Source organism: Leptonychotes weddellii, chromosome 10, assembly GCF_054177405.1.
Source record: "Leptonychotes weddellii isolate Sample4059 chromosome 10, ASM5417740v2, whole genome shotgun sequence".
Classification (NCBI taxonomy): domain Eukaryota; kingdom Metazoa; phylum Chordata; class Mammalia; order Carnivora; family Phocidae; genus Leptonychotes; species Leptonychotes weddellii.
In genome coordinates, this window is record NC_138378.1 from 102,562,487 (window position 1) to 102,590,305 (window position 27,819).

General features: G+C 38.4%; 1 protein-coding gene and 2 non-coding genes across 3 annotated transcripts in view; all 3 read right to left on the reverse strand.

The window, feature by feature from the left end:
- Positions 1–5,138: 5,138 nt before the first annotated feature.
- Positions 5,139–27,819, reverse strand: part of WDR43 (WD repeat domain 43) — a 40,105-nt gene continuing 17,424 nt past the window's right edge. The window contains exons 7-17 of the mRNA XM_081796984.1: positions 26,374–26,545; positions 24,796–24,882; positions 23,775–23,906; positions 22,050–22,181; positions 14,839–14,925; positions 13,823–13,854; positions 12,345–12,408; positions 9,774–9,887; positions 9,177–9,246; positions 6,880–6,929; positions 5,139–6,772 (exon numbers count right to left, since the gene is read on the reverse strand). Of these exons, the coding sequence (XP_081653110.1) occupies positions 6,581–6,772; positions 6,880–6,929; positions 9,177–9,246; positions 9,774–9,887; positions 12,345–12,408; positions 13,823–13,854; positions 14,839–14,925; positions 22,050–22,181; positions 23,775–23,906; positions 24,796–24,882; positions 26,374–26,545 (1,132 nt within the window). The 3' untranslated portion in view covers positions 5,139–6,580. The remainder of the gene's footprint in view (positions 6,773–6,879; positions 6,930–9,176; positions 9,247–9,773; positions 9,888–12,344; positions 12,409–13,822; positions 13,855–14,838; positions 14,926–22,049; positions 22,182–23,774; positions 23,907–24,795; positions 24,883–26,373; positions 26,546–27,819) is intronic.
- LOC115943753 (small nucleolar RNA SNORD53/SNORD92) lies at positions 23,407–23,482 on the reverse strand. Its single transcript, XR_004078349.1, has one exon. It is a non-coding gene; the product is annotated as a small nucleolar RNA SNORD53/SNORD92 (small nucleolar RNA).
- Positions 24,241–24,320, reverse strand: LOC115943752 (small nucleolar RNA SNORD53/SNORD92). Its single transcript, XR_004078348.1, has one exon. It is a non-coding gene; the product is annotated as a small nucleolar RNA SNORD53/SNORD92 (small nucleolar RNA).

Here is a 27,819-nt window from a genome sequence, read left to right on the forward strand (position 1 = left end):
AAGATATAAAAGGACTAAAACAAAATACAAGGAATATCTTCCTGGGGAAAGGTTTTTTTAAACTTAAAAATAAGAAAACTATAAAGGAAAATAGTATTGCACAAAAAATGAAAAAGCAAACTGGGGAAAATATTTGTGGCATATGTTTGGCAAGGGTTGAGTATCTTTGATATATAAAAAGGCTTTACAGGTAAATAAGACAAATCTTCTGAGGCAAAGACAAGGACCTGAACTCACAATACTCTACAGAAATACAAGCAGCAATGAACAAAGCAAGTGAACATAGGTTCATAATGAAACAGAAACATGAGCATTGCGTGTGGGGCTAAAAAAATCAATACAACCTTTCTGGAAAATGATTTAGCAAATTTCTTAAGTCTGAAGAGAATATTCATGTAGTAAGTAACACTACTCCTAAGAATCTCATAAGGATACATTTAAAAAGAAATATAAAATGTGAATAAAAATGTTCACTATAGCATTACTTAAAACAGATTTAGTTCAAGTATAACGGAATATGAAGAACCACAGACAGCATTATTTCAAAGGATAAGTAATGATATTATGTAACAAAGGGTAAAATGAACAGATATTAGGATTCCAATTTCAGAAGAAAACTGTGTGTGCACTCAGGCAAAGAGAAAAAGATTAAAAGGAGATAACCAAAACAGTATAAAATGGTTATCTGTTAATATAACTTTATTTTCCTTCTTCATGCTTTTTGGTATTTTCCAAATCTTACTGAATGGATGTCATTAGTTTTAAAACAATAGATTTTAAAAATATATTAAAGGAAAGGAAAACGATTTGATTCATTTCACTTTTCACCTGTGGAAGTGGGGGAGGAGTGTCTGTGCTTACCCGTAAGGCTGTGTGGATTTCTTAAAAATGCCCGAGACAAAAAGGAGTTTGCCTGAGAACTTGCACCCCATCCTCCCTTCTCATGTTGGAAAAATGTCTGACCATTGTTCTGAAAACAAGCTCCTCACCAAGTACTGTGCCTTGGTGTTTGGTGTTCAGTGTCCCAGACACTGTTCCATTTGGTTCTCACGGCATTCTTGTAACAGACAGCACTGTTGTTACTCTCCTGCACAGACCAAAAAAAGAAGAAATTAAGTAGATTTATCATTGCCATGCTGCAGTGTGAGCCCATAACTGAAGCTTCTGGCCCTAAATTGGGTCCCTCCACAGCACACCAACTGTATTTGTGTTTGCCCTCTTTCATTTCCTGGACCTGATCCTATGATGAATTTCACCAATTGACTTTGCCAGTTGCACAACAATGTAATGTAATGAATGCCACAGAACCGTACGCTTAAAAATCGGTCAAAATGGTGCATTTTATGTGTATTTTACCACAATCAAAGAAAAGGGGAGGAGCCAGATTTTGCTAGCTTAAATATAATAAACAAGGTCAAAGTTGGGCTGAAAATAGCAAGTTTATTTCTTAGGTGTAACCGTATGGTAACGGTACCCATGGTCAGGAGAAAGCTGTCCCCTCAAATGATTAGAATACCCTAATCCAGCTGCCCTAAGTGGGTGTCTGAGGAGACCCCAAACACCAGCATTCCAACCACAGTGACTGTGCTGTTAAAAGGAGAAGGATCAGTATGAAGCGAGAGGACCCAGAGCAACATACAGGGAAGCCAAGATCCCAACCCCTTCGATGCTAGACTACTCACGGCCCATAACACCAGCTAGTAAGACCATCCAATTCATCTCTCTTATTCCAACTGCACACTCTGGTTCAAAGACAGTCTTCCAGCTATAAAGCCAGTTTACTCTGTCGCCTCCCTGTGCAGAAAGAAGACATGTCACCACCCAACGTGAACACTCTGCTCCACTTGAGAGGTAGACTTCTCACTGTAAATACCATCCAAATACCAATTTTTCTTAGAAGCCTGGTTAATGATTTCACTCTGTGAAAATGCAGCGACTCTAAGGACAAAGATAGAACTAGGTTTCTGAACCTGCGAAGCTTTGGCCCAGTTCCGGAGCATTGTGACCACACCAGGCCAGCTAAGGCAGTAGCCAAATGGCCTCAGACTTCAGGGATTGCACTAACAAGCCATCATGCCCCTTCCCCTCTAACTAGAAAACACACTGTGGTGGGGCTGAGGGTAGAACCAAATGCTTTCATACCTACTTACTTCTTCAGGAAATCCTTTACTTAACTTCAGCAGCCAGTAAGTAGAGTTCTTTCCTCCCCCTTTGAGCCATTATTACCTGCAAACAATATGCCAGGCAATTTTTAAAGTGGTGATTTTCAACTTTTGGGTTTCTTTTGTTTTCTTAAGATCTTGTCAGAGAGAGAGCACAAGCAGGGAGAGGTGTGGGCCGAGGGAGGAGCAGGCTCCCTGCTGAGCAAGGAGCCCGATGTGGGACTCGATCCCAGGACCCTGGGATCACGACCTGTGCCGAAGGCAGATGCTTAACCAGTCGACTGAGCCACCCGGGTACCTCAACTTTTGGGTTTTTCATTTGACGTTCCTCACCTCCTCAAGTGCATTTATAATTGCCCTGTTCCTCTCAGAATGACCTTCCTATTAAAAGTCATCCACACATTTATGACAATCCATCAGAGTACTGCCAAGTACAGCCCATCTGGTTTTCTCACGGCAAGTCAGCCAGCACTGTGCATCAGAGTGAACCCTACCTATCCGGTGCCTCTGCCAGACTGCATTTCCTGTCTGAATGATGCCTGCTCATCTGTCCACATTCCTGTGACCTCTCATTCTGCATCTTCCAATCCATATACAATTTGGACACATAATGGGTCAGCACAAGGGACAGTGCTGAGGGGCCATAAAGATGAAGACCACAACATTGGATTAAAAAAATAAACTGTATGCCTGAGTTGCCTTCAAAGAAGGGATCAACAAACGGTCATACAGAGGGCGGACATCATAACCACTGTGGCCTGGGAGGACTCACCAGGAACATCACTTAAGAGTTGAAAGAAATCAGGGCTAAAGGTTGTCATGAATTCAGATTTGAAGAGAACGAAGAGTTAAATAGACGTTAATCCTTCCTACGTTACGGACACTCTCTCTTGGATGGGTCCGTTGGGGTTTCTCTTCTCCCACTCTGATGCTGGAGCATCAGGCCTGGGTGCTCTTCCTATGTACCTTCACTCCATGGGAAGCTCATTCAGTCTTGTGGCTTTACTGTCACATACATGTCAATACCAAATCTCCGCCTCCCTTTCGACCTTTCCACAAGTCAGCTGGGTATGTATTCACATTCCTAATTAGGTATCTGTAACTCAACATGTCTAAAACTCAATTCCTGATCTACTTTTCTAAAACCTGCTCCACCCACAGCATCATCCAGGTGCTCTAGGGAAAAAACACCTGGGAGTCTTCCCTGACTCCTCTGCCTCCCCCATAAGAAATCCCATTAGCTCTAACTTTAAAACAATCCAGAAACCAACCAAACTCCATGACCACCACCCTAGCCTAAGTCACCATCATCTCTCATTTGGATTACTGCAAAAGTATCCTACTGGCTTCTGTTAGGATGCAGTCCTTCAATTTCTCAACATAGCACCAGGGTGATACAAAATCCTCAACACAGAAGCCAGAGCAGAGCACCCCTCTGCTCAAACACTGCAACAGTGTTTCATTGAGAGCATGACCAGTCCCTACAGTGGCCTGAAAGGCCTTTGCAACCTGACTGCTCATTACCTCTCCGCTAACCTCTTGATGCACTCTCCCTTTCTCCCTCCATTCCAGTCTCACTGACATCTCTCTGTAACACAATCACAGGTATGTGCTAGCCACAGGGCCTTTGCTGTTTCTTCACTCAGAACACTCTTCCCCAGATACCCACTTGCTAACTCCCTCACCCCTCCTAGTCTGTTAAGTCTCGCCTTCTCAATAAACCCTAACCTGATCGTGTATTTAATTCTGCAACCTACACCCCCGCCCCCGCACCCAGACTCCCCATTTCCTTACTCCACTTTTTCTCCCCAGAAGTTACCACCCTCTAACATACTACATTGAATTTACTTACTCTTGATAGTGTTTTTTGCCTAGATCTCTCTGGTAGAATGTCAGCTCCTCAGGACAGAATCAGTGATGTATACCAAGCAACCACATAATCCCTGGCACAGAGTTGGCAATCAATAAATATTTGTTAAATGAACGAAGGTGCAATGCTAAGAGTTAACTTCCACAGGAAACAGCCTTATATAGCATCAATATACCCAGTGTTCTCACTACCAAGATCCTGTTTCTGACCCTCAAACATCCCTCTGCACTAAAACTTCAGAAGTCCCAAACCTAAAAGCTGGACATCTACTTATGCCAAAACATACTCTATATTCATCTATACCCAAAGAACTACTTTTTACAAATTAATCTCAAATATCAGTTACCTATTTAGTATTCTTGCCAAAAAACATTTAAGCCAGAATCTAATCATAAGGAAACAGACAAATCCAGGTTATAAAACATTCTCTAACACAGCTTAATTTATGTGGAATCATTTAAACATCAAAATCATGAAACACAAACACACAAGGGAGAATTCTGGATTAATAGAGCAATAACACACACACACACAAATACAGCAATAACAACTAAATACAATGTGTAATCCTTGGTGATGATGGAAGGTTAACTTTTCAAAATCAAAGGTTGGGAAGAAAATGATCTCAGAAAAGATGACCCTACCCACAGAAAATGTTGCCTGGATTAGGAATGGAACAACATAGTGAAAAATACCCTGAAACCAGAAATGTCTTTGGGACAAGCCTAATTAAGCCCTGGATTTGTCTAACCCCCAAAATAATGAGTAAGCAATCACTACACACTGTACTCGACTCCTTCAGGGAGAGTCACGTGCAGGGAAAGGAGACTCACAGACCACAAAGCAGGACCCAGTGGATGAGCACCTCCATCCTGGTGATGCCGCTGCAGCCTCAGGCTATGAAAGCATCACCCAGCCAAGCGGGGCTGCATCTAAATTCAAAGTTCTTGGTTCTTTCACTTCATTACAAATTCTAGGTTTTCCAACAAACCCAGAGAGCGTGCTTACCTTTTAATGCTAGTGGAGTAAGATCACTTCCTTGAAACCTGCACACAAGCCCAAATGTGGTTGTGTTCCTCTACATATACCACAAGACAAGCACCGGGTAAAGATGAATATTTATTCACTTTACAAAGAGAATGGTATTAAATTGCCATAAACAGTTCCATTTATAGACAAATATAACTGTACATTACACCAGTAGCGGCTCAAACTTGTTTTCCCAAGATGCTTGTGTGGCTCCAGCTCTATGAGTTGAGCACAGAAATCTCTGTTCTGCCATTAAAGTTAAAAAGTCCCTCAGAGATAATGGTTTTGTGTTCTACATATTCACAGGTGGTAAAAATAAACCCATCTCCCCAGCCCTCCCTTAGAGTTGAGCTTCCATCTGCATTGTTCCCTAGAGAGCACTACACAAATACTGGCTCATTCTTTTAATTTAAAAAAAAAAAAATTACTGATAATTTGAAAAGGCTTTTGTAGCACACCAAAATACTTATTTATACATACATAAAAAATCTTGAGTCAGATTTATTATTTTAAAGGTAAACAGATACCCTAACACTGCCAAGAGTGGGTAATGAAAAGGAAGGAAAACATTAAATTACTGAATTATAAAAATATTTTCTTTGGAAAAAAATTCCAACAAGGTTATCATTAATATCTAAAACCAAAGAGAAAAAATAAACAGTTGTTCTTTGATCCATTAGTAATTTAAATAAAAATGAAAACCTCTTCAAAAGCAGCTATAACTGAATTTTTTAAAAAGTTGCAGATAATGAGTACTTCTAAATCTATACACTGATGATTCTTTACAGGCAACCTGCAGTCAAGAAAAATCCTTAATATGGCTAATTCTTTAGTTTTTTAATTACCATAATTTTTTGTGTTTTAAAAAAATATTCCACATGACAGCTTAAAAAATAAGTGGCTGTTTGGGGGAAGCACTCCAAATACTCAACCTGACTCAAATCAGATCACCACCATTAATAGCAAGCAAGCTAGGGATACTGATACTTAAAAGTTTTTAAATCCCAACTGTTTTTGCTCCGAATCTTTAGTTATCCCTTCATATTTTATGAAAATGTACCAAATTAAAAATTGTTTTCACTAGTGCCGCTTTGTATCTGGATCTGATGAAAGATACCAACCTGAGATAAGAGCTGACTCCTTCACAAAAGTCCAGTTTTTGAAACCCTACATGGGAGATGTCTGTGTCTTCACTTATGTCAATTCTTGCTATAACCAACCATACTGGGATATTATATTATAAAAATATACCATATATTGGACACTCATGTCAGTACATTGCAGAAAAGGTGTCTATTTGCTGTGTAAAGTTTATTAACATTTGAAGGAAACACTCTTATATACACAGTGAAGTCTGGGGTGCTCAGGACAGCGAGACGGCATGGGAACCACCACGAGGAATCTGGAAATGTGCAACGGTCCTTGGCGCCTGTCCCAGAGACAACCCTTCCCAGGAGAACTCGGCAGCATTGGGGAAGGTGTACCGGAGATGACAGCTCCATCGGCTTGTTCTCCGTCCTCACTCTTCTTCACTTTCATTTTCAGGATCTAAGTCAGAATCTCCATTTAATTCTTTCTCACTGGCTACATCCCTGTCCTCCTCCCCATTCTCTTCATCTTTTTCTTCAGCATCTTCCTCCTCCTCATCGTTCTCATCAACATCCTCATCTTTTTCACTTTCTTTCTCTTCCTCATCTTCATCCCAGTTATCCTGGTGGAAATAGATGAAGCACTTTAGAAAGCATTCATGAAGTCCTTGTTCATACAGAGCGCAAGGGTGTAAAGGCAGATTTATGCACCAGGAAACAAGGTACTCACATCAGAGTCCTTCTCTGCAATTTCGTCATCTGACTCCTCTTCAGAAGATTCTGCAAGGGGAAAAACGCAGCCTTAAGTTGGTGATCAACAAGCAGAGGGCAGAGCCCTAACAACTAAACAGAGTCCGATTCCTGAATTTACTTTTAGAAATACTACATTCAGCTACCATCCATCTAAGCAGTAACATTAATATTCTTATCTGCATAAAAGTCCATTTATCAAGATCTCACTGAGTAGGACAAAGTACCAAAACCCTAACAAAATCCATCTTAAAAAACTAAGCCGTGGATGTGGAGAAAAGGAAACCCTCATGGTACTGTTGGTAGAAATGTAAATTGGTGCTGTCATTATTCAAAACAGTATGGAGGCTCCCTAAGAAAGTAAAAACTAAAAATAAAGCTACCAGATGATCCACCAATTCCACTGCTGGGTATATGTCAAAGGAAATGAAATGAGGATCTAAGAGATACCTGCACCCCCATGTTCACTGCAGCATTATTTACAACAGCCAAGACATAGGAACAACCTGAGAGTCCATCGATGGACTGGATGGATGGTTAAAGAAAATGTGATATACATTCAGCCATTAAATTCCATTTAGCTATTAAAAAAAAGGAAACCCTCCCATTTGTGACAAATGGATGGGCCTGGAGGGCACTGTACCAGGTGCAGTAAGTCTGACAGATAACGGTAAATACTGTATGATCTTACTTAGATGTGCAATCTAAAACACCAAACCAATAGACACAGAGAAAGACTGGTGGCTGCCAGAGGTGTGGAGGATGGGGGGAATGAGTGAAAATCAAAAGGTCCAAACTTCCAATTATAAGAGAAGTCAGTCCTGGGAATATAACGTACAGCATGGTGACCACTCTTAACAATATCGTACTGTCTATCTGAAAGCTGTTAAGAGAGTAAAAAGTTCTCAGCATAAGAAAATAAAAACTCCAACTATGTGTGGTGATAGATGTAAATTAAACATACAATGGTGATCATTTCACAATATATACATAAATTATCAAATCATTATGTTGTACACCTAAAAAAAATATGTTATATGTAACTGTATCTCAGTAAAACTGGAAAAAAAAAAAAAGTCTAATTAATTCAGGTATGCTTTTATGTCCTTCAGCTATGTTTTATTATTTTCTCTATAAAGGTTTTATTATCTAGGTACTTCATAATTTTGACTGCTGCTGTGAATGCAACTTTTTTCCTAATACATTTTCTGACTGGGAAATACATTAATAGACATACAATACATTGCTGAGACAATCATGCAATTGATTCCTTTCTGCTGATCTTGGGTGTCCAATAAAGTTGCTTACTTCCCTATCTCATTAATGATGGTGTAACTGTAAATTCTGCTGCATTTTCTAAGTTGAGAAGGATAACAACTGCCAGCCAAGTCCAATGCTCTAGAATTCACTTCTTTCATACAATACTAGGCAAGATATCCAGAAGAAATAAAAGGTACATTATTGTCTAGTTCCTGACTTTATGGGAATGCTTCTCAACTTTGTCTGATAGAGATTAGGGAAATTCCTTTAAATTCGTAGATTGCTCAGATTATCACTGAGATGAAGACTGAATTTTACTGAATTCTTTTTCTCCATCTCCATTTTCCCTGTTAATCTGTTAATGTGATAACTACATTAAATAGATCTCTTGATGCTAAATCGCCTTACAATCTTTAAATTCTACTTGGTAATGACATATTATCTTAAGTACTTCTGTAATCAATTTGCTACTCAAGATATTTAAAGCCATTCTAAAATGTTTTAACTCTCCTTACCTGGTTTTGACTCACAAAATGCCTAAATTGTTATATATGACAAAAAGGACTTGTTCCTTGGAAAGATTGATAAAATTCACCTATAAAAACCCTGTGCCTGGCATCTTTGAGCAAAAGTTTTGATTAAATCAATTCAAGGCCACTGGCTTAGTCAAGGTCTCTATTTCTATTTTTAAGTCACTTTTGTCATTAATGTTTCCTAAGAAATTACCTCTTATCATCTAGGGTTTTAATGTGCTGGCCTAAGTTTGTTCATAGTGTTCTCCTACACTTAAATTTATCTTCCATACCCAGTGCCCTTTCTCGTTTTACTATACAGTATTTGCACCTTTTCTTTTCTTATTGGATGGTATTTTTGCCACAGGCTTGCCCATTTTATTAGAAAATCTGGTGTGCCATAGTATGATCTTACTCACAGTCATGTTCTACAAAATAAGTAACAGAACTCAATGTTAAAAAACTAATGTTCCAATTCTAGATCTATAGTACCCTCAAGCCTTACCTTCCTCATACACCAATTTTGCCTTTTGTGCAGGACAAGTCATTCCCTTTGTTTTTTCTGATGCTGTAACCTGAAAGATAATCAAGTACTATTATGAAGTAGAGTACAAGGTTATCGCAAGCATAGCAGTCACCATCACACCCCACCTTCCCCAACAGTAAACTTGCCCTCAACCAGTATGACGGATGACCTTAATAAATGCAGATCAATACAGGGCAAAAAACAAACTTGTTAAATACAAGAATAAAGAATTACTCTGTAAAAGTTGAATACCTTTTAAGGTGATCAGAACTTGCTTCTGTGCCAAAACTGTAACTGTATATAAATACCCTGTAACTTGCTGTTCATAGTAGCACAACCATCCTAACTATATTAACAACTGACATAGGACAGTGAGAACCTTTGAGGAAAAGCTGAATCCGGCACAAATAAGTTTACCAACTGTCAAATACATAACATTTCCAAAGTTAAAGACTGGATCCTGATTTATCAATTTCTTGCTGAAACATGGGGCTTTAGATGTTCAGGTAAACGATCCTTTTCCTCTCTATTCCTATCGCATCTAAAGTTTAGCATAAAACAATCTGATTTACTCACTTGAGTGATTAGAAGAATAAGCTTTCCATGAAGGTGGGAGAGTTTCTGAAAAGTTTTTACTCTGCTTTCCATTAACTGGTATAGTGTTCCCAGCTGGGGTACCAGATCAGGCAACTAGGGGGGAAAAAAGATTATCATATTCATACTATCATGACAAAGTATAGATAACAAACATACAAATCATGCTCAGAAACACCCAAGTATTCAGCCACTGCAACATAAGCATCTGCTTACACCTCCTGTGGCAGTGGCTGCTTGGAACACAGCCTAGCAACATCGCAAATTTTCACAGGCCGGCCTTTAATGTCCTAATGGCAAAAAATAGTGTGTTTTTTAAAATAATAATACAGGGGGATGCCTGGGTGGCTCAGTCGGTTAAGTGTCTGACTCTTGATCTCAGGTCATGTCTTGATCTAAGGGTGGTGAGTTCAAGGCCCAAGATGGGCTCCACGCTGAGTGTGGAGCCTACTAAAAAAATAAATTAAAAAATAATTTAAAAAATTTAAAAATAAAATAGAGAGGTCAATATAACTGAAACATTAAATAAAAAATACCCCCACCACGTATCTCCAGGCTAAAGAGGGCTTTCCTCTGAAACTTACTCTCTGATTATATCACATTATCTACCTATACCATAAGCAAGCTAAAGGAAGCTTTTCACAGCTTCCAGAGACAGCACAACAGAGCGATAGAGTACAAAGCTGACCTTACAGTATTTCAAACATACTCCCTGTTAAAGAATCCTCTGAACCATGCTTAAGGAATTAAAGCATGAAATCTGTCCCTCCAGGGGAACAAAAAAAAAGAACCCCACTCTTTGCCCTTTAATTAGCCTTTACTTGCCCTCCTCTCACTGACGATTTAGCATAAGAGTTTCATTCAAATGTTAAACTTTAAACAGCAAACAGACACAAAAATGAATAAAACAAAGTTTAACGTGATCACATTCCAGTGGCCATCATCTCTTTTTTATCTGTCCCTATGCCCACAACAAGCTCCAGAACAGGGAGAACAGGGTATCTTGTCCATTCCTTAAGCTGCATGCCTAGCACAGTCCCTCAGCTTAGAGAAGATAAGGACATCTGGTAGGGAGGAGGAAGCGAAGGAAAGGTGGAAGGAAAAGCACTGTTCTGTGAGGACAGAATTCCCGTAGGCAGGGGAGCCCTCTCCACACCGTGCTTCTCTGGTCTGTTTTGCCATGACTGTGACCGTCACAAGACTACTACTCCAGCAGTTCACCCTTGACTCCAGAAGGGATTTCTCTACAAGGCCTCCTAGGGCTCTACTCACTTCTAAGCAAATGAATGAGGTTATAAAATAAGTGCTGTCCTGTTCACCCCAAGTCCGGATGCTTGTGGGAATCTTCCCGTGCCCATCACCCGCCACTCCACCACTCCACTCACCACTGCCCTCAACTCATCCCAAGATTCCGCAAGCTGGGAAACCCCAAAGCCATTCCCACTGTTCTTATACCTCCCCCCATTCTAACATCCTGGCAGAATTCTCCCCAGACACATAAAGAACAAACTCCTGGCTTCAAAGCAGGTTATCCACTTGTTTTCCCTATTTCAAACTACTGAAGGCAAAAGAAGCCTGAGACAGAACAAGGGACAGTGACCAGGCGGAGTTGGGTGAAACTGTGTTAAGAAAGAAGAGCAATTAAGAACTTTCTTCAACTATCCACTATAACCTATTAAGAAAATCTATTATAAGGTGCTAGATATTAAAATTAAAGAAAAAAAAAAGTGAATTGTATAATTTTATTTCCAGAAACTTAAAATATAACTGATTTGGGGTGCCTAGATGGCTCGGTCGGTTAAGCAGCTGCCTTCAGCTCAGGCCATGATCCCAGGGTCCTGGGATCTAGCCCCACATTGCTCAGCAGAGAGCCTGCTTCTCCCTCTCCCTCTGCCTGCCGCACTGCCTACTTGTGCTAGCGCTCTGTCAAATAAATAAATAAAATCTTGAAAAATATATATACACACACACATATATATAACTGATTTAATAAGCAAAGAACCCAATTCATATTATGAAATGTATGTAAATATGTGTATTATAAAACTGTGTTTTCTGGTATTGATTAAAACTTGTTGTTTCCTCCCTTCCATTTGTAATAGATAACCAAGACCTGACAGCAGCCCCACAAAATGACAGCTATTAAATATTTAACTTCATTTTTACCACAAGCTATCTTCTATTGTCCTGGGACAAGGTAGAACAATGGAGAGATACAAACATTGTAAAAATAATTTTGCTAAACAGGTTATATATATACATAAAAAAAACATCTAAAGGCTAATTTATCAGTATGTTACTTTTCTCCTTTCTGTATTTCTCAAAGTTCTCTATAGAATATATATTACTTTTAAAAATCCAGGGCAAAGAAAAGGCCAATTTACAAAAGGCAACAACGATGACATTATTACAATTCACCTGGGGTAAAATAAAATCTTTAAAAGCAGAAGCTGATGGTTGAAGGGCAGGTGGAGGGAGGATGATTTCATTAACATATCAGTTTATAATCCTTATCAAAGCCAAACTATTCAGCAACTATAGCTGAAGACTTACTGTGGATAGGTAAGATGCATGGACCGTTAACACACATTTTAGCCACTGAACCATTAAAACAGCACTGAAAAAAAGAAGAAAAATCCAAGTAAACGAATATTCACGAATTCAAAATTAAATACAATGGAGTTATAGTATTAGAAAAACTCAGGCCAAGTAAAGATCTATAAATTGTGCCCTGTGAAAAACAACACTACTAAATAAACCACTGACTTTGATGATCTTCTCATCCCTTCATGAGTCTGAGATCTGTGAAACAGACTTATCTCTTGGGAAGGAGAGGAGAATAACATGGATTGAACAGGACAAAACTCTCTTCCTCTAAAACAATTCAAGAATAAAACCCATGCTTTACTTCGTAATTAACTGATCCCAAGGCAGTAAACTGGGCTCAACTGACTTCGCATTTTTACACCCACCATCTACTCATCATCAGGTACAAACAGCATAAGATTTCTATGCCACATTAAAAGGCAAATATAGACCAAAAATGTGTAAAAGCTGGGCCTAATCAATGAATTATTTTTTCTTTGTGAGCTCCAAACACAAATGGAGTCTATCAGGGGAAAAAACTTAAAAGAAAAGGGGCGCCTGGATGGCTCACAGTTGGTTAAGCGTCTGCCTTCAGCTCAGGTCATGATCTCAGGGTCCTGGGTTCGAGTCCCACATCAGGCTCCTTGATCAACGGGGAGCCTGCTTCTCCCTCTTCCCCTCCACTCGTGCTCTCTCTCTCTCAAATGCATAAATAAAATCTTTTAATTTTTTTTTTCTTTTTTTTTAAGAAAAGACAAATTACAGGGGCGCCTGGGTGGCTCAGTTGGTTAAGCATCTGCCTTTGGCTCAGGTCATGATCCCAGCGTCCTGGGATCGCCCCCACGCTGGGCTCCCTGCTCAGCAGGTGGTCTGCTTCTCCCTCTCCCTGACACCACCCTGCCCTGCTCATGCTCTCTCGCTATCCTCTCAAATAAATAACATCTTTCAAAAAAAACCAAAACTATATACTGTAGCACTGGTAATACTATACTGTCAGCTTAGGATCTTTGCGATACCAACTCCCTATCTGAATAATCATCAAATTATTAACAAAAAAGACCCACAAAATTCAGTCCTACAAAATACTTCCTTACAGTGCCTTAGCAACTACCAGAGGTTGGGGGAGTTCTACAAAAGGCAATTTTACACCTGATTAGGACTAAATCGTTACTAAATCATTACATGACCTGATAATGAAGCTGGAAAAACTACACAGGAGTTTCCTAAAAGAAAGGAAAAAACTGTACTAAAATCTTAGGAATAAGAGTCATTCAACTTACAGTAAGTGGGAAGAGCAGTATCTGACCCTTATAGACACAGTCTTACCACTTAGAGTGTGGAGCTGCCGACTATGTAATTTCATGCTGTCAGAAACTGCTGTTTTTAAGAATCACCTCTAAAATATTGATAAAATCAAAGCAATTTAAGTCACCTAAATATCTTACCTATTAGGATGTCCCTGCAATCTCTTTGTAAGCTGAGGGAGAGAAAAACAGTATTAGCAACCACACTTCAGAGGCAGCCCATGTGCACCAATTCCCACGATACAAAGAAAATATAGAAAAGACTATTAAGGGGGCACCTGGGGGGGCTCAGGTGGTTAAGCACCCAACTCTTGATTTCAGCGCAGGTCATAATCTCAGGGTCGTCAAATCAAGCCCCAAATTAGGGCTCTGCGCTGGGTAGGGAAACCTGCTTAAGATTCTCTCTCTCTCCCTCTGCCCCTACCCCCCAAAAAGACTTAGGAAATCACTACTCCTAAAGGATTCCTAAATTTCCTAATTCCTCAATGTTCAACCAGTATAACATAATCTAGGAACACATTCCCACAGTAAGAGTAATTACCTGATAAAAATCTAGGCCACAATTTATATGAATGAAAATTGAGAAGAGACAAATCCAGGGACAGAATATAATCTGTGGTTGCCAGAAACTGGGGGTAAGGGAAAATGGGGAATGGCTCAGTGGTACATGATTTATTTACTTATTTATTTTTTTGGCGTGACAACTGCACAGCCTGTGAATATACGAAAAAATACTTAATTATACGTATTAAATAAGAGTGTATTTTATGGTACGTGAATTATATCTCAATAAAAAAATACATTAAAAAATGTGGACTAGGGGGCGCCTGGGTGGCTCAGTTGGTTAAGCGACTGCCTTCGGCTCAGGTCATGATCCTGGAGTCCTGGGATCGAGTCCCGCATCGGGCTCCTTGCTCAGCGAGGAGTCTGCTTCTCCCTCTGACCCTCCCCACCTCATGCTTTCTCTCTCTCTCAAATAAATAAATAAAATCTTTAAAAAAAAAAAATGTGGACTAGGTAAATTTTGTTTGAGTAGATCTATTATCTACTCTAAAGACCCTGCTTGCTTACATACTGTAATTCCATTTCTCTAAACACTAGATTTTCTCTTTAACTCACAGTGTTAGGACCTTAAAATGAAAAAAATACTCAGTTACCTCTTGCAACAATGGAATAACAGCATGCAGGGGCATCCTCAATACAGTCCTCTTAATTAGGTTTAAATTCCTAGTTTGAAGTACTTTCTGTGAGAAAATAAAAGAAACATGAAGATAAGCATATGCAGAAGCTAAGGACACTACAGGAGAAACAGTAAAAATGATTTTTTTCTTTTTTCTTTAAAATCAATTTAGTCAACATAATACTGTATTAGTTTTAGGGGGAGAATTCAGCGATTCAGCAGTTGCATTTAACACCCAGTGCTCATTCCATCAAGTGCCCTCCTTAATGCCCATCACCCGATTACCTCATCCCCCTTCCCACCTCCCCTCCAGAAACCCCAATTTGTTTCCTATAGTTAAGAGTCTCTTATGGTTTGCCTCCCTCTGTTTTTATCTTATTTTATTATCCTTCCCTCCCCCTTAAGTTTTGTTTCTTAAATTCCACATAAGTATTCGCGAAATCATTTGGTATTTGTCTTTCTCTGATTTATTTCACTTAGCATAATACCCTCTAGCTCCATCCACGTCACTGCAAACGGCAAGATTTCATTCTTTTTAACAGTTGAGTAATAGTCCCATGTGTGTGTGTGTATCACATCTTCTTTATCCATTCATGTATCAATGGACATTTGGACTCTTTTATACTTTGGCTATTGTGGATATTGCTGCTAAAAACATTGGGGTGCCCCTTCAAATCACTATGTTTGTATCCTCTGGACAAATACCTAGCAGTGCAATTGCTGGGTCATAGGATGGTTCTATTTTTAACTTTTTGAGGAACCTCCATACTGTTTTCCAGAGTGGCTGCACCAGCTTGCATTCCCACCAACAGTGTAAGAGGGTTCCCCTTTCTCCGCATCCTCGCCAACATCTGTTGTCTCCTGACTTAATTTTAGCCATTCTGACAGGTGTGAGGTGGTATCTCATTGTGGTTTTAATTTGTATTTCCCTGATGCTGAGTGATGGTGAGCATTTTTTCATGTGTCCATTTTAAAAACCAAACAATAAACTACCAACTGAATTTTAGTGAATGAAGGTTGGAGGGACTGACTGGAGAATGTTAATGTCTTTGGCTATCAAGGAAGTATAATCTTCACAGGAATTAGGACATTTACTTTGATATATGGGTTTCTTACCTACAGATTCTAAAATTTATGAACAAATTTTTATATAAAGCAGAACACCTCTACTCACTTAAATGGACATACGCCACTTTAGAGAAGCTGTCAAACCATCATTTTATGAAATCAGAGATATATCCACATAAGGAGCAATACACACTAAAACCACACTAAGCAACAAACCTTTTAAAACTGTCAACTTTTTGATAAAATTTTAAACCAATCAAAAGATCATATATAATGAGTGCCTGAGTCAAAATCCTGGGAGGGTACATCAACTGGAGAAACCCAGTCTCCACCGCAGGGTACAGAAAAGGAAAGAGAGATTAGTCCTAATCCTGGTAGGCCTTTCAATGTCTCCAAATCCCAGAGGCTTCATCCATAGGAAAGGATGGAAAATACAAGGCTTTTCAGGTCTCAAAATCTTGATTCCCCCCTTCCTCTTGAATACTTCTATATATTTATTCTTTCCAAAGGGCTTAACTCCCAGAGGAACTTCCGTGATGACAGGTGCATGCTGTTTTGGTGGTGGTTGGTACTATAAAGGTCATGCTTAAGATATAAAGAGCAGAAGTACCAAAGGGGAAAATACAGAAAATTGGTTTACAACCTATTTTAACAGTATCCTTTCAGAATGCCCTATGAATTTTATTTGCTTATAAAAGTATCTTTACACCAAGCCCTTCTAAAAAAATCCATCAAGAACTGTATAAAAACTACCACAGGCATAACTGCATAGTTTCTCATGCAAAAGAAAACTTTTTATACACTATCACTGAAAAAGTGAGGGGTGGACTGTCCTTATTTAATAGTCCAAATTAACCTAAATTTATATTTTCAAATAATCAGAATATAAGATTCAAAGCAAAATATGTTGATTAGAACTTCCACAGTAATTCAGAAGGTGTGTGATGATACTAAACATTCCTCAAATCACATTTATTATAACTATCAGTTATCACAAAGTTCCAACAATGTACAGGTTAGAGGGAACAATCTGTCTGAACTAGTCTACAAATTACTGTTTGAGTTAAGACATGCTCTTGTTAAGGTCCTCAATTTTCACAGGATGTCCACCAAACCATCAGGTTTCACTGTCTTAACTGGCCAAGTACGGCAGTAGCCCCTCAGGTCAAGGAATACTAACTTGAACCTGCTGTTGCACATTATTTATACCAAGCTTAGGAATGAGGGTTTGAAATGCCCCGGTGCTCTAAATGTAAAGTGATCATATAATTTGTTGTCTAAACTGGGACACTTGTAACGACGACAGAAGTCACTATTAATTATTATACAGAGATAAGAGGTATAAACCAGAACTGTCAAAGGCAAACAAGAGTATCTGTGGCCTAGGGCACTTGGGTAGAGTTGGTTAAGGGTCCAACTCTGGATTTTGGCTCAGGTCATGGTCTCACAGGGTTGTGAGATCGAGCCCGGCCAGCGTTGGCTCCACACTTGATGGGGAGCCTCCTTAAGAAAGTTCTCTCTCCCTTTCCCTCTGCCCCTCCCCATCTTCCCTCCCTCTCTCTTAAAAAAAAAAGAGAGAGAGAGAACCTATGGCCTAGCTATTTAGAAGTTAAATCAAACTGTAGGGCAGAAGAGTTTTTTAACAAGCTCTCAAGTAATTCTTATGCCAACTAACAACAGGCTCTATGGTAATTTTCAAATTTAAAATAAGTAAAAGTAAGTTATCCCAAAACAAAGTGAAGTGTTAATGGATATAGAAGTTAGCATTAACTTCCACCGAAAATATATTTAAAGAAACAACCCTATAAACCACAGTTGTAATTAGCAAGAAGATATTGAAGGTTTTTCTTTTACAAGTCTACTACACTATAAATGAAGCGTAATAAACAGTGCACACTTAAAATATACTATTTAATCAGTTTGACATAAACATTTATCCATGAAACAAACACTGTGATAAACACTCCATCACCCTCAAGTCTCCTTGGGTCCCTTAACATTCTATCCCTCCACCCCCATCCTCAGGCAACCATTGAACTACATATTGGTCTGCATTTCTTAGAATTTTTATGTAAGTAGAATCATATAGAGCATGTACTCTTTGGCTTCTTTCTCACAGCGTAAGTTTGAGATTCAGCCATGTTGTTGATGTATCAATAATATACTCCTTATACTGCTAGATAAAGAATTTGTTTATCCATTCATATGATGAGGGACATATGGGTTCTCTCCAGGGTCCAGCTATTAAAAAAATAAAGTTGCGGGCGCCTGGGTGGCTCAGTTGGTTAAGCGACTGCCTTCGGCTCAGGTCATGATCCTGGAGTCCCTGGATCAAGTCCCGTATCGGGCTCCCTGCTTGGCAGGGAGTCTGCTTCTCCCTCTGACCCTCCCCCCTCTCATGTGCTCTCTCTCATTCTCTCTCTCTCAAATAAATAAAATCTTAATAAATAAATAAATAAATAAATAAATAAATAAATAAAGTTGCTATGACCATTCATGTACTGGTCTTTTTATGAACATGTTTTTGACTCTCCAGGTAAATACCTAGCAGTAGAATGGCTGGGTCTTCAAGTAGATGAATCCTTAACTTTTAAGAAATTGCCAAGTTGTTTTCCGTTGTACCATTTCATATTCCCACCAGCAAGATACGAGATTCTAACTGCACCCCATTCTCACCAACAGATGGAACTGTCTTTTAAATTTTAATCAATCCATAATGGGTATGTAGTGTTAGCTCACTGTCATTTTAATTTGCATTTGTGATGATCAATGATGTATAATACCCTTACATGCACTTATTGGCCGTCTGAATTCTTTTGTGATATATCTGTTCCCACCTTTACCAACTGCTTTCTGAGTTTCATTCTTAAGAGTTTTTTTATATTTTCTGGATACGAATCCTTTGTCTGATGTAGGAATTGCAAATATTCTACCCCCTGCAGCTTGCCTTTCCACTCTCTTAACAGTGTCATTTCTTTCTCTTTTTTTTTTAAGTAATAAAAATGTATTGAGAATTCCTGGGACGGTGGATATCACCTCCCAAACTGGAAGAGGAACCAACACTGTAATAATCACTCAGAAGTCACAAACCCTGTCATTTCAGAAAGAAAAGATTTCAACTTTCATTAAGTCCAAATGACCACTTTTTTCCTGTGGTGTGTAATGCTTTTTGTGATGCCATCTAAGAAGATTTCATCTGCTAACATTTGCATAGACTTTATCCTGTTTTCTTCTAGAAGTTTTGTAGGTTTGGGTTTTACATATATCTATTTTGGGTCAACTTTTGTGAAGTAAGAGTTGAGATGCATTTTTTTCCATATGGATATGCGGTTGGTTCACGACCAACTGCTGGAAAGATTTTACTTTCTCCATTAACTCAACTAAGTACCTTTACTAAAAACCAATTGTGTGTGATCTATTACTGGACTCTCTATTTTGATTCCTTAATCTATATTTATTTTTCACTAATATCAAACTCCTTTGATTACTGTAACTTTACCTTGAAATTGAGTAGGCTAAGTCCTCCAATTTTACCTGGAGATACTACTGAAATTTAATTGGGAATGCACCGAATACACAGATAAATACAGGGGGAATTCCTCATTTTAACAGTATTGAATCTTTCAATCCATAAAGGTGGTTTACATCACTTTATACTAAGATCTTTGTTAATTTCTCTCAATTTTGGTAATTTTCGATATAGAGGGAGAGACATCTTTTATAAATTTATCCTAACTTTTGGGTACTACTGTCAATGGCACATACAAAAATTATTTAAATAAATATTTAAAAATCTTAAAAATATCCGTCTTCTGTGGGTGCCATGAATTACATACATGGCTTCTCTTCTCTTCTCTCGTAAGCTGTTTTCTCTAGAGTCAAATTTCCACCTTCCTAAAGCCACAAATTTAATGTCAAGTTTTCTATGGTAGGGATTCTTATCCTCACTTCTAGTTGTATGATGTATCTCTGACACTGCTTCCTTCCTTCCTTCTTTCTTATTGTCCTCCTACTATATTTCATGTATCCTCATAAGGTAATTTTTGGGAATGGGGAAGACTATTTTTAGGAGAAAAAAAAATTTTTTTTTACTTGTCTTTTTTTTTTGTAAGAGAGTACAGAATGTGAGTGCATCATCTCCCAAGTAATATACTATGGGGAAATCTCCACACTTTTTCTCTTTTTTAGGTTATTTTAAGCCCTTCACTATAACTTTTACATGTCTTTTCCAGCATACAATTTTCCAGGATTCTAGTTTCCAATTACTTCTACTGAAATAACTGTATCACCTAAAGAGCCTTAATAACAAAAAAGTCTTATGTGTACAATCCTTTACAATTTAAGAAGTGCTTCCATAAGGATCATTTCATTTGTTTTTCCAACAACTCTGTGACACCTGATAAAAGAACACACTGTCACCTTTGAAGTGCCAAAAGATTTTAACCTGAAGCTTCTAGATCCAATTACCAGTGTATAGGAAATATGTTAGAGGACCATGTTAAATGATACCATTTTTAGATTAAATGACCCAACAAAATGGGAGTTTTGCGGGAGGCAAAATCCAGAATGTGAGAATCTCTATAGGGCAAATAACTTAGCTTCTCCAAAACATTAACTGTAAGAGACAGAAGATACATCTCTCCCCAGTACTGTGTGGACTTTATGGGGATTCTGTCTTGAAGAAAGCAAACATAAAAACTTAAGTTTATGAAACAATCAGGGAAATGTAAACATGGTAACAGGTATTTGATGATTTTGAGGAATTACTCTTTACTTTTTTTAGGTGTGATAATGGATTGTGGTTGTTTTCAAAAGGAGTTGTTATTGTCAGGGTTGAAGAGGGATGTATTTAAGAATAAAATGATGTCTCTATGCTTCACTATAACCCGGGGAGGCATGTGGGCAGACAGATGACACAAGGACAGATAGATCTGGCTAGTGTAGGTAATTCCTGAAACTGAGTGATGAGTTCATGGGGGGCCACTGTAATAATTTTAAAGGTTTTGAAATGTTTCTTTAAAAAAAAAAAAGGTAGCTGATTTAGTTGTACTGAGAAAGGTTAAAATGGACAGTTAAGGAGATAATAATGGCAAATAAGTTATATTACATTTTAAAAACATTGTCTATTGTTTTCTATAGCTTATTTTTCACCTAGGTTTCTATGCCATGTTAACTAAAAACCACCTCCCAAATTACATACCTTCACAAACTATTTTACAACTAATGTTAAAAGTAATTTTAGGATGTGCTGGTTTCTCCTCTCATTTTGCAAAATCACCTTAGACAAAAATGATATTTCCATTTAGATCAAAATATAAATCAGAAAGACACTATTCATAGGTTACCTAAATAAAGTTAACATATGAATAAAGTCACATCAATACTAAGTGGCACCATATATCATTGAATCACTAAAAATAAATGCACTTAAGAAAATGTAAACTGCTTTAATCTAATCAGACAGTACTTAAATCCAATTTTTACACTTAATTTTTTTCTACAGACCAATATTAAATTCTGAAATCTAAGAAGACCTAATTAAGTAACTTCATACAAGCAGTCACCAACTTACAAACACAGAAATAATAAATGCCTCCTTTATACAAATTTCTAGTATTTTTACCTCAAAATACTTCACAACATAACCCCCAACCCTCCTGAATTTTTCCCCCAAACCTCCTACCCATTGCCAAGGTTCCACCTCACCGCCCCCTCTCACGGCCAGGGGGACATAAGTTTCTGGAATCCAGAGTAAAAACTCAGGAACGCATTTTCCTACAGAAAAAAATATAAATTGTGATCTAGAATGCTGAGTATTATAGTTCAGCTACACTATGTTTATAAAGGCTTTTGTGAACTAAAGCCTAAGACCTAATAACAATTCAAAACAGTATTTCTATGAGAAAATGCATTCCAGGTTCAAAATAATTTAATACAATGCCTTTGTAGGTTGGTGACTGTCTATATAGTGCCACCAAGTGATAAATGTTTGACTAGACTCACAAAATATTAAATTCAAAGGGGCTACATCACATGACTATCACTGAGTGTGCTATGTCAATCACTTTCTAAGAAAAATTAACTGTGTTAGTTCATTTTAAAAACTGCCAGAATACTTACATTTAGCATTTCAAAATCATTACTTTCTAAACCCTGTGTGAGAAGAACTGGAAAGCTATTTGTCTGTGGAAGGTCATCCTTTTCTTTCTTTGTATCTATATCCAGTGCTCCCAGGCGCTCTTCAATGCTAATCTGCAGAACAGAAATGATCATTAATGTTAAACCAGACAAGGCTTAAAGTAGTTTGGTCAAGGGGTGATTGGGTGGTTCCCAGATTGATGATTCCCAATCAAAGTTTCCAGATCCCAGTGAAAAAAAAACTGCCCAACAAATCATGATTTAAAAATGTAATTCATAAACACATCTATATAAGTTTCAAAAAAGGCAAGCACCTGGCATCTATTACTAAAACAGAAGAAAAGACCTATTATGGAAGAAGCTTTGTCATCAGCCTCAGATCTGCAAAAAGGAAACAAGTATTATCAAAAAAAATTAAAAATAAAGACAGCTATTTTGTCAAAGCAATTTATAAAATGCCTTCCTATTTTTGTCTTTATTAGTCAGTTCCAAATGGTGATTTATTTTCTAGAAGATGCTCTACTACAACTAAGTTTCCTTCATAAATATCTAAAATTTAAGCGTAAATAAACATGATTCAATTTGCTACACAAAAACTCAATTCTAGGGGCGCCAGGGTGGCGCAGTCCGTTAAGCATCAGACATTTGGTTGCAGCTCAGGTTGTGATCTCAGGGTATTGAGACTGAGCCCGGCATCAGACTCTGCACTCAGCGCAGTCTGCTTAAGACTCTCCCTCTCTCTCTGCACCGCCCCCTCCCGCCTCCCCATGCGCTCATGCAAGCGTGCACTCTCTCTCTAATAAATATTTAAAAAAAAAACAAACCCTCAATTGTAGAGAACTGATCTCTTATTAAAACAAGACAACCATGTTCTGCCAGCCTCTTAGTAACTAAATCAAAACACAAATGTTCTACAACTACCAAAGCAGATAGGCTTTGGCAAAGCCTCCTATTTGGGTTATCTTATCAAAAACAAAAACGGCAGGAGGAAATTAAAGAAATGGATCTAGGCCAAGATAAAGAAAGTTGGCACATTATTTTTAAATACAGATACCATGTTTTTGAGAAATAATTTTTATGAATAGCTTTTTAGCCCCAACCCCCCCACCCAATAAAGACATTTAAAATCAGATAAAGAAACATGACATCTTTTCTCTAAAGATAAAAGTTAGAGCTCTAGATCATTTACGGTGACACACATGAAGAAGGGCTGCAGAGAGTAGTACAGTAACCACAGGAAGGAAGGTCTATGGAGTTGAGAAAAAAATCAAATTTCTAAGTACTTTAAGAGGTTATAATGACCACTTCTAAAAACCAACTATCACTAAACTAGCCAGGATTGCTCAGACAGCCAAGAGAAGAGGCATCACTGATAGTCAGCAACAAGCGAAACCCAGTGGAAATCATCACAGCAAGTCCTGGCTTAATGTATTCAATTACGTGATCCAGCTGACCACTAACAATGGCCAAATACAGCACGCTCTATGGTTAGTGCAAGTCTGTCTTCTCCATTAACAGTGGCCAAGTAAATGTCTCACAGACTACAGTCTGGAATTTCGGATCCTATGCTGCTGGGGACAAGGGAGAGGTTAACAGCAGCAATTTCAGTAAGTTCCTGAAGTTCCAAGTTTGGCTCTATCCCAATGTATTCGTTAGAGTCTCACAAGTAATCTTAAATTTCAAACTCAAAAATTGTGAGTGTATTACCTCATTTTCCCCCAATTTCCTCTTGCTCTCTACTTCCTCAGTTTGTGGAGGAGCAGGCTTGATAGCTGCATGATGACCAGGTACCCCTGGCACCAGAACTTTTGCTTCAGAATTCATCACCGGTGTTCTCACCTATTGAACAGGAATAGCGGGAATGTGACAAAGGAAATGATGCCTTAGTTCTGGCAAAACTGAGCCCCAGTGAGGAAACTAACAGCATCTAAAAGGTTTTTCTACTAGAAAATCTAATATAACTAACTTAATATGACATGAATTAAAGATAAATTTTAAGTGAATGTTGGCAAGTAAGTTTTTAAATTATAATTTGAAAGTTCATAGTTTTAAAGCTTTCAATACCACATAAGAGTAAAAACCAGGAACATTTATAGATTATCGATTACTTAAAAATGTTAGAGTGAAGTTGGTATGCTTTATGACCACCTCCAGGGATCCAGCTTTGCCAGAAACGCTCAGACAGCCAAGAGAAAGGTGTCATCTCTGGAACTCAGCCAGAAGCGAAACCATATATGGATGTCATCATAGCATGTCTTGGCTTTCCTTTACTCATCAAACTGCCAAACATATGAGATCTACATGTAGATGCCATGTTAAATTCAAAATAAAGCATCAAGATGATCATCTTATACAATGTTCAATTCCAGACCCATAATTTTAAGCTTTATTCCACCCTTAAATATAGGATTCCTCAAAGTTATGCTCCTTTAAATACTGACATCAGTAAAATAATTTATTGATAAATGTGATATTTAATGATCATACATGGGGGGAGGGGCTAACTCCCAAGTCTTCAACTTCTAGTTGTCTGTTCACTCATGCATTCAACAAACGAAGAGCACAGAAACAAAAGTGCTTTTATAATCTCCTTACCTGAAACCTAATCCCACAAATTTGTTAGACCAGATCATAAAGAGGATATTAAAGAGTCTAAACATAATAATATATTACAATTAGATTTACCCAAATCTCTTTTTTCTCAACTTCTAATATGAAATGCACTCACCTTTGTTATAGCCGTTTCTACTTTGGGTGCCCAGCAGTTTGAAATATCTCTTACCAAACACACATGAGATTCTTTGGAATTTAAAGCCTGGGAATATAATTTTAAAGGGGAGGGAGTGTGACGGGGGGGGAGGGGGGGGAAAAGAGTGTCAAACAAAGCAATTGGGAATAAGAATAACATGAAAAGCAAATTCCTACTTGTGCATTTTTATAAAAATACAAAAAAGTACAGAAAGCTTCCCCACAAAACTGAGCCACTCAGACTTATCACCATTCAGACTGATGGCAGCAGAGAAAAGTGGGTCAACTCTGAAGATATTAAGCATAATGTGTACTTTCTTCAGTTATGAACTGCTCAAATTTTTCACATGTATAGCTTTAAGAGATCAACAGGCTTTTTAAATGTAACACATTTTAAAGAAAACATTCTAGTTTGTCACCCTTGTAAATAGAATAGTCTAGGCTAAAAAAGAATGGTCCTACCCTAAAACTTCCTACTGCTCTACTTTCCACAAGCAAGTCAAAGACAGCACTGCTGATGAACAATAATGCTCTTGGGTGGACCTCTACACCCTGATGTGGTACTAAATAGGGGGGACAATCAGATGTAGCAAAGTACATGCTACCCATAACCATAAGGCTTTAAGGTTATATGTAATTCTCTATAACATATAATGAATCAATATCCGGAAGGACATAAAACAAGCAGGAAACAATGGCTTTATGGGCAGAGGAGGGTTGGGGGTGGGAGGTCGTCCACTTATGGCAAGAAGACTTAGGTTTACAGCTTAACGCCTTTCTCCTTTTTTTATTAAACCATATCCATGTGTTCAATTTTTAGAAAAAGCAAAGAGTTTAATAAACTCAACAAGAGCTTAAACTTAAGTTTTAATTAAATGTGAGTTTAAATTAAAATAAACTCAACAGGAGTTTGCTTGGGCATGTAATATTCCACTCATCATCTCCCAGAGGGTCTTACTGAATAAAAGCAGTATTAATACAAGCTGAAGAAATCACCCATTGGACATGCTTATAACTCTCCAAAAGTCTCCAAAGAAACTTCTGCCATCAAAAAAGTTAAGTGACTGAACCACCCATTACATTTCTACTGAGAAAATTCAATGGATAATGTTACTAAGGGCTCTTTTATTAAGATTCAGCTTTTGAATAAGTGGGTAAAATTCACTCATACATGTGCTGACCAGAACATTAGCCACTAGGGATGTGGGGCTACTGAGCACTTGAAATGTGGCTATTCCAAACTGAGATGTGCTTGTAAGTGAAAATATAATCAAATATCAAAGACATAATACCAAATAAAGGAGGGGAATAAAATATCTCAAATAATTTTTCATACCAAGGATTAAAATATTTTGAATATGCTGGGTTAAGTAAAATTAAATACATAGCTCTCACAAACTAAAATAAACCACCGAGTGAAAGGTCCTTCGGTTAAGGGAAAATACATGACTTCTTTTTAAGTATTCCAATAAGCAGACCAATGAGTCATTTCGAAATCATTTTTTTCCATGGCCTTGTTGATGATGTATTGTTCTACTCCAGAGTAGCATCTACGTACCACTCGCTCAATGATGGGCTGAAACCAATTGCCATATACAAGCAACAATGACATTTTGTCTGAGCAAAAACCAGCTGCTAGAATAGGGATGGGTTTTGGTGTTGATTTCTTGCCTTTCCCAGGTGTCGCTATCTGAATTGTGCAGTTTGAAGTCAAAGGCTTTTTGCAGTATCTAGAAGTGAAAAAAAATTAATTAGAAAATTCAAAGTAACATCTCACAGGAATGCTTGAAAGTTGGCCTCGAGTCAGGAAATGTAACCCTCCTGTGGCCTCCACACTACGTCCAAGTGACCAGGGTCCCCACGGCACCAGTGCTGCTGTCAAGACCTCATCTAGCAAGACCTCACCATCAAAATCTGCCTGGAGACCATGTGCCCTTCTATCCCACTGTCAAGCCCCACAAGAGGCCCACGCTCCAAGTGCTCTCTTGCTGCCTTGAGCTTCAACCCAGATGACTCTCTACATCTGTTCCAATCAGCGCTATCCCCAATTGTTTCCAACCCCCAAAAGCCTCACTATGATCTCTGCAACACAGTTCCAGGAGCAAAATTATTAGCAAAATGTAATCAACAGAATCCCATCCTCAATTTCTCCTCTAAGGGTTTTCTTCACCTTCTTGCTCTACACTGGCTCATCAGGGCAGATCTCCCAAGTTGTAGCTGTTTTCTCTCCACACTCTTTGTGTCAGAAGCCTTGGACATCATTTAAGTGTGCTCTTTGTTCTTCACGAACATTTCAAGACAAGTGTCTCTCCCTCTTTCATCTCTGTAACCTTGGGAAATGTTGTCACCCAATACCAGCTACCTCCCTCTCCTGCTGCCATCCAATGATTTCTGGGTCACTCCCCCTTATTTCTTCAAGATTCTAGTGGCTCCACTGTCATTCTGGCCAACACTGTCTCAAGTGGTCTCCGTATCCACCACACAGGCTGATGATCTTTCTGACACACTGTCCTCCCAGGTCCGAACCCTTCCCACCTCCAACAACCCTGGCCTTTACCGTGTCTCAGCCACTCACACCACAGACATCTTATCACCAAAAAGTGCACCCCACTATCCCTATCTTTCCAACTCACTCCCCTTAGTTATCTGGACTCCACAACCATCTCTATCCAGGACTTCTGGCCTCTGCTTTGGCCTCTGACCCCTCTGTAATCTATTGTCAACACATCAGACAGAACGACTTAAAGCTTAATGCCTTAACACTTAGGTCAAACCTCATCAGTCTTCTGCATAAAAGCAAAGGCTTACTACTGACCAAGGAGAGGGGACCAAGTCCTCACTACAGCCCACTACTTCTGGGCCCTCAAGTTACATATTCCACATACACATATGACTATGTAAATAAAAGCCTCAAGTGTTACACACAAAATGTTAACAGTAACCTCTAGGGAGTAGAACTCAATGGAGGGAGAATTAGGCTTTATAATCAACTGTCTATGCTTCC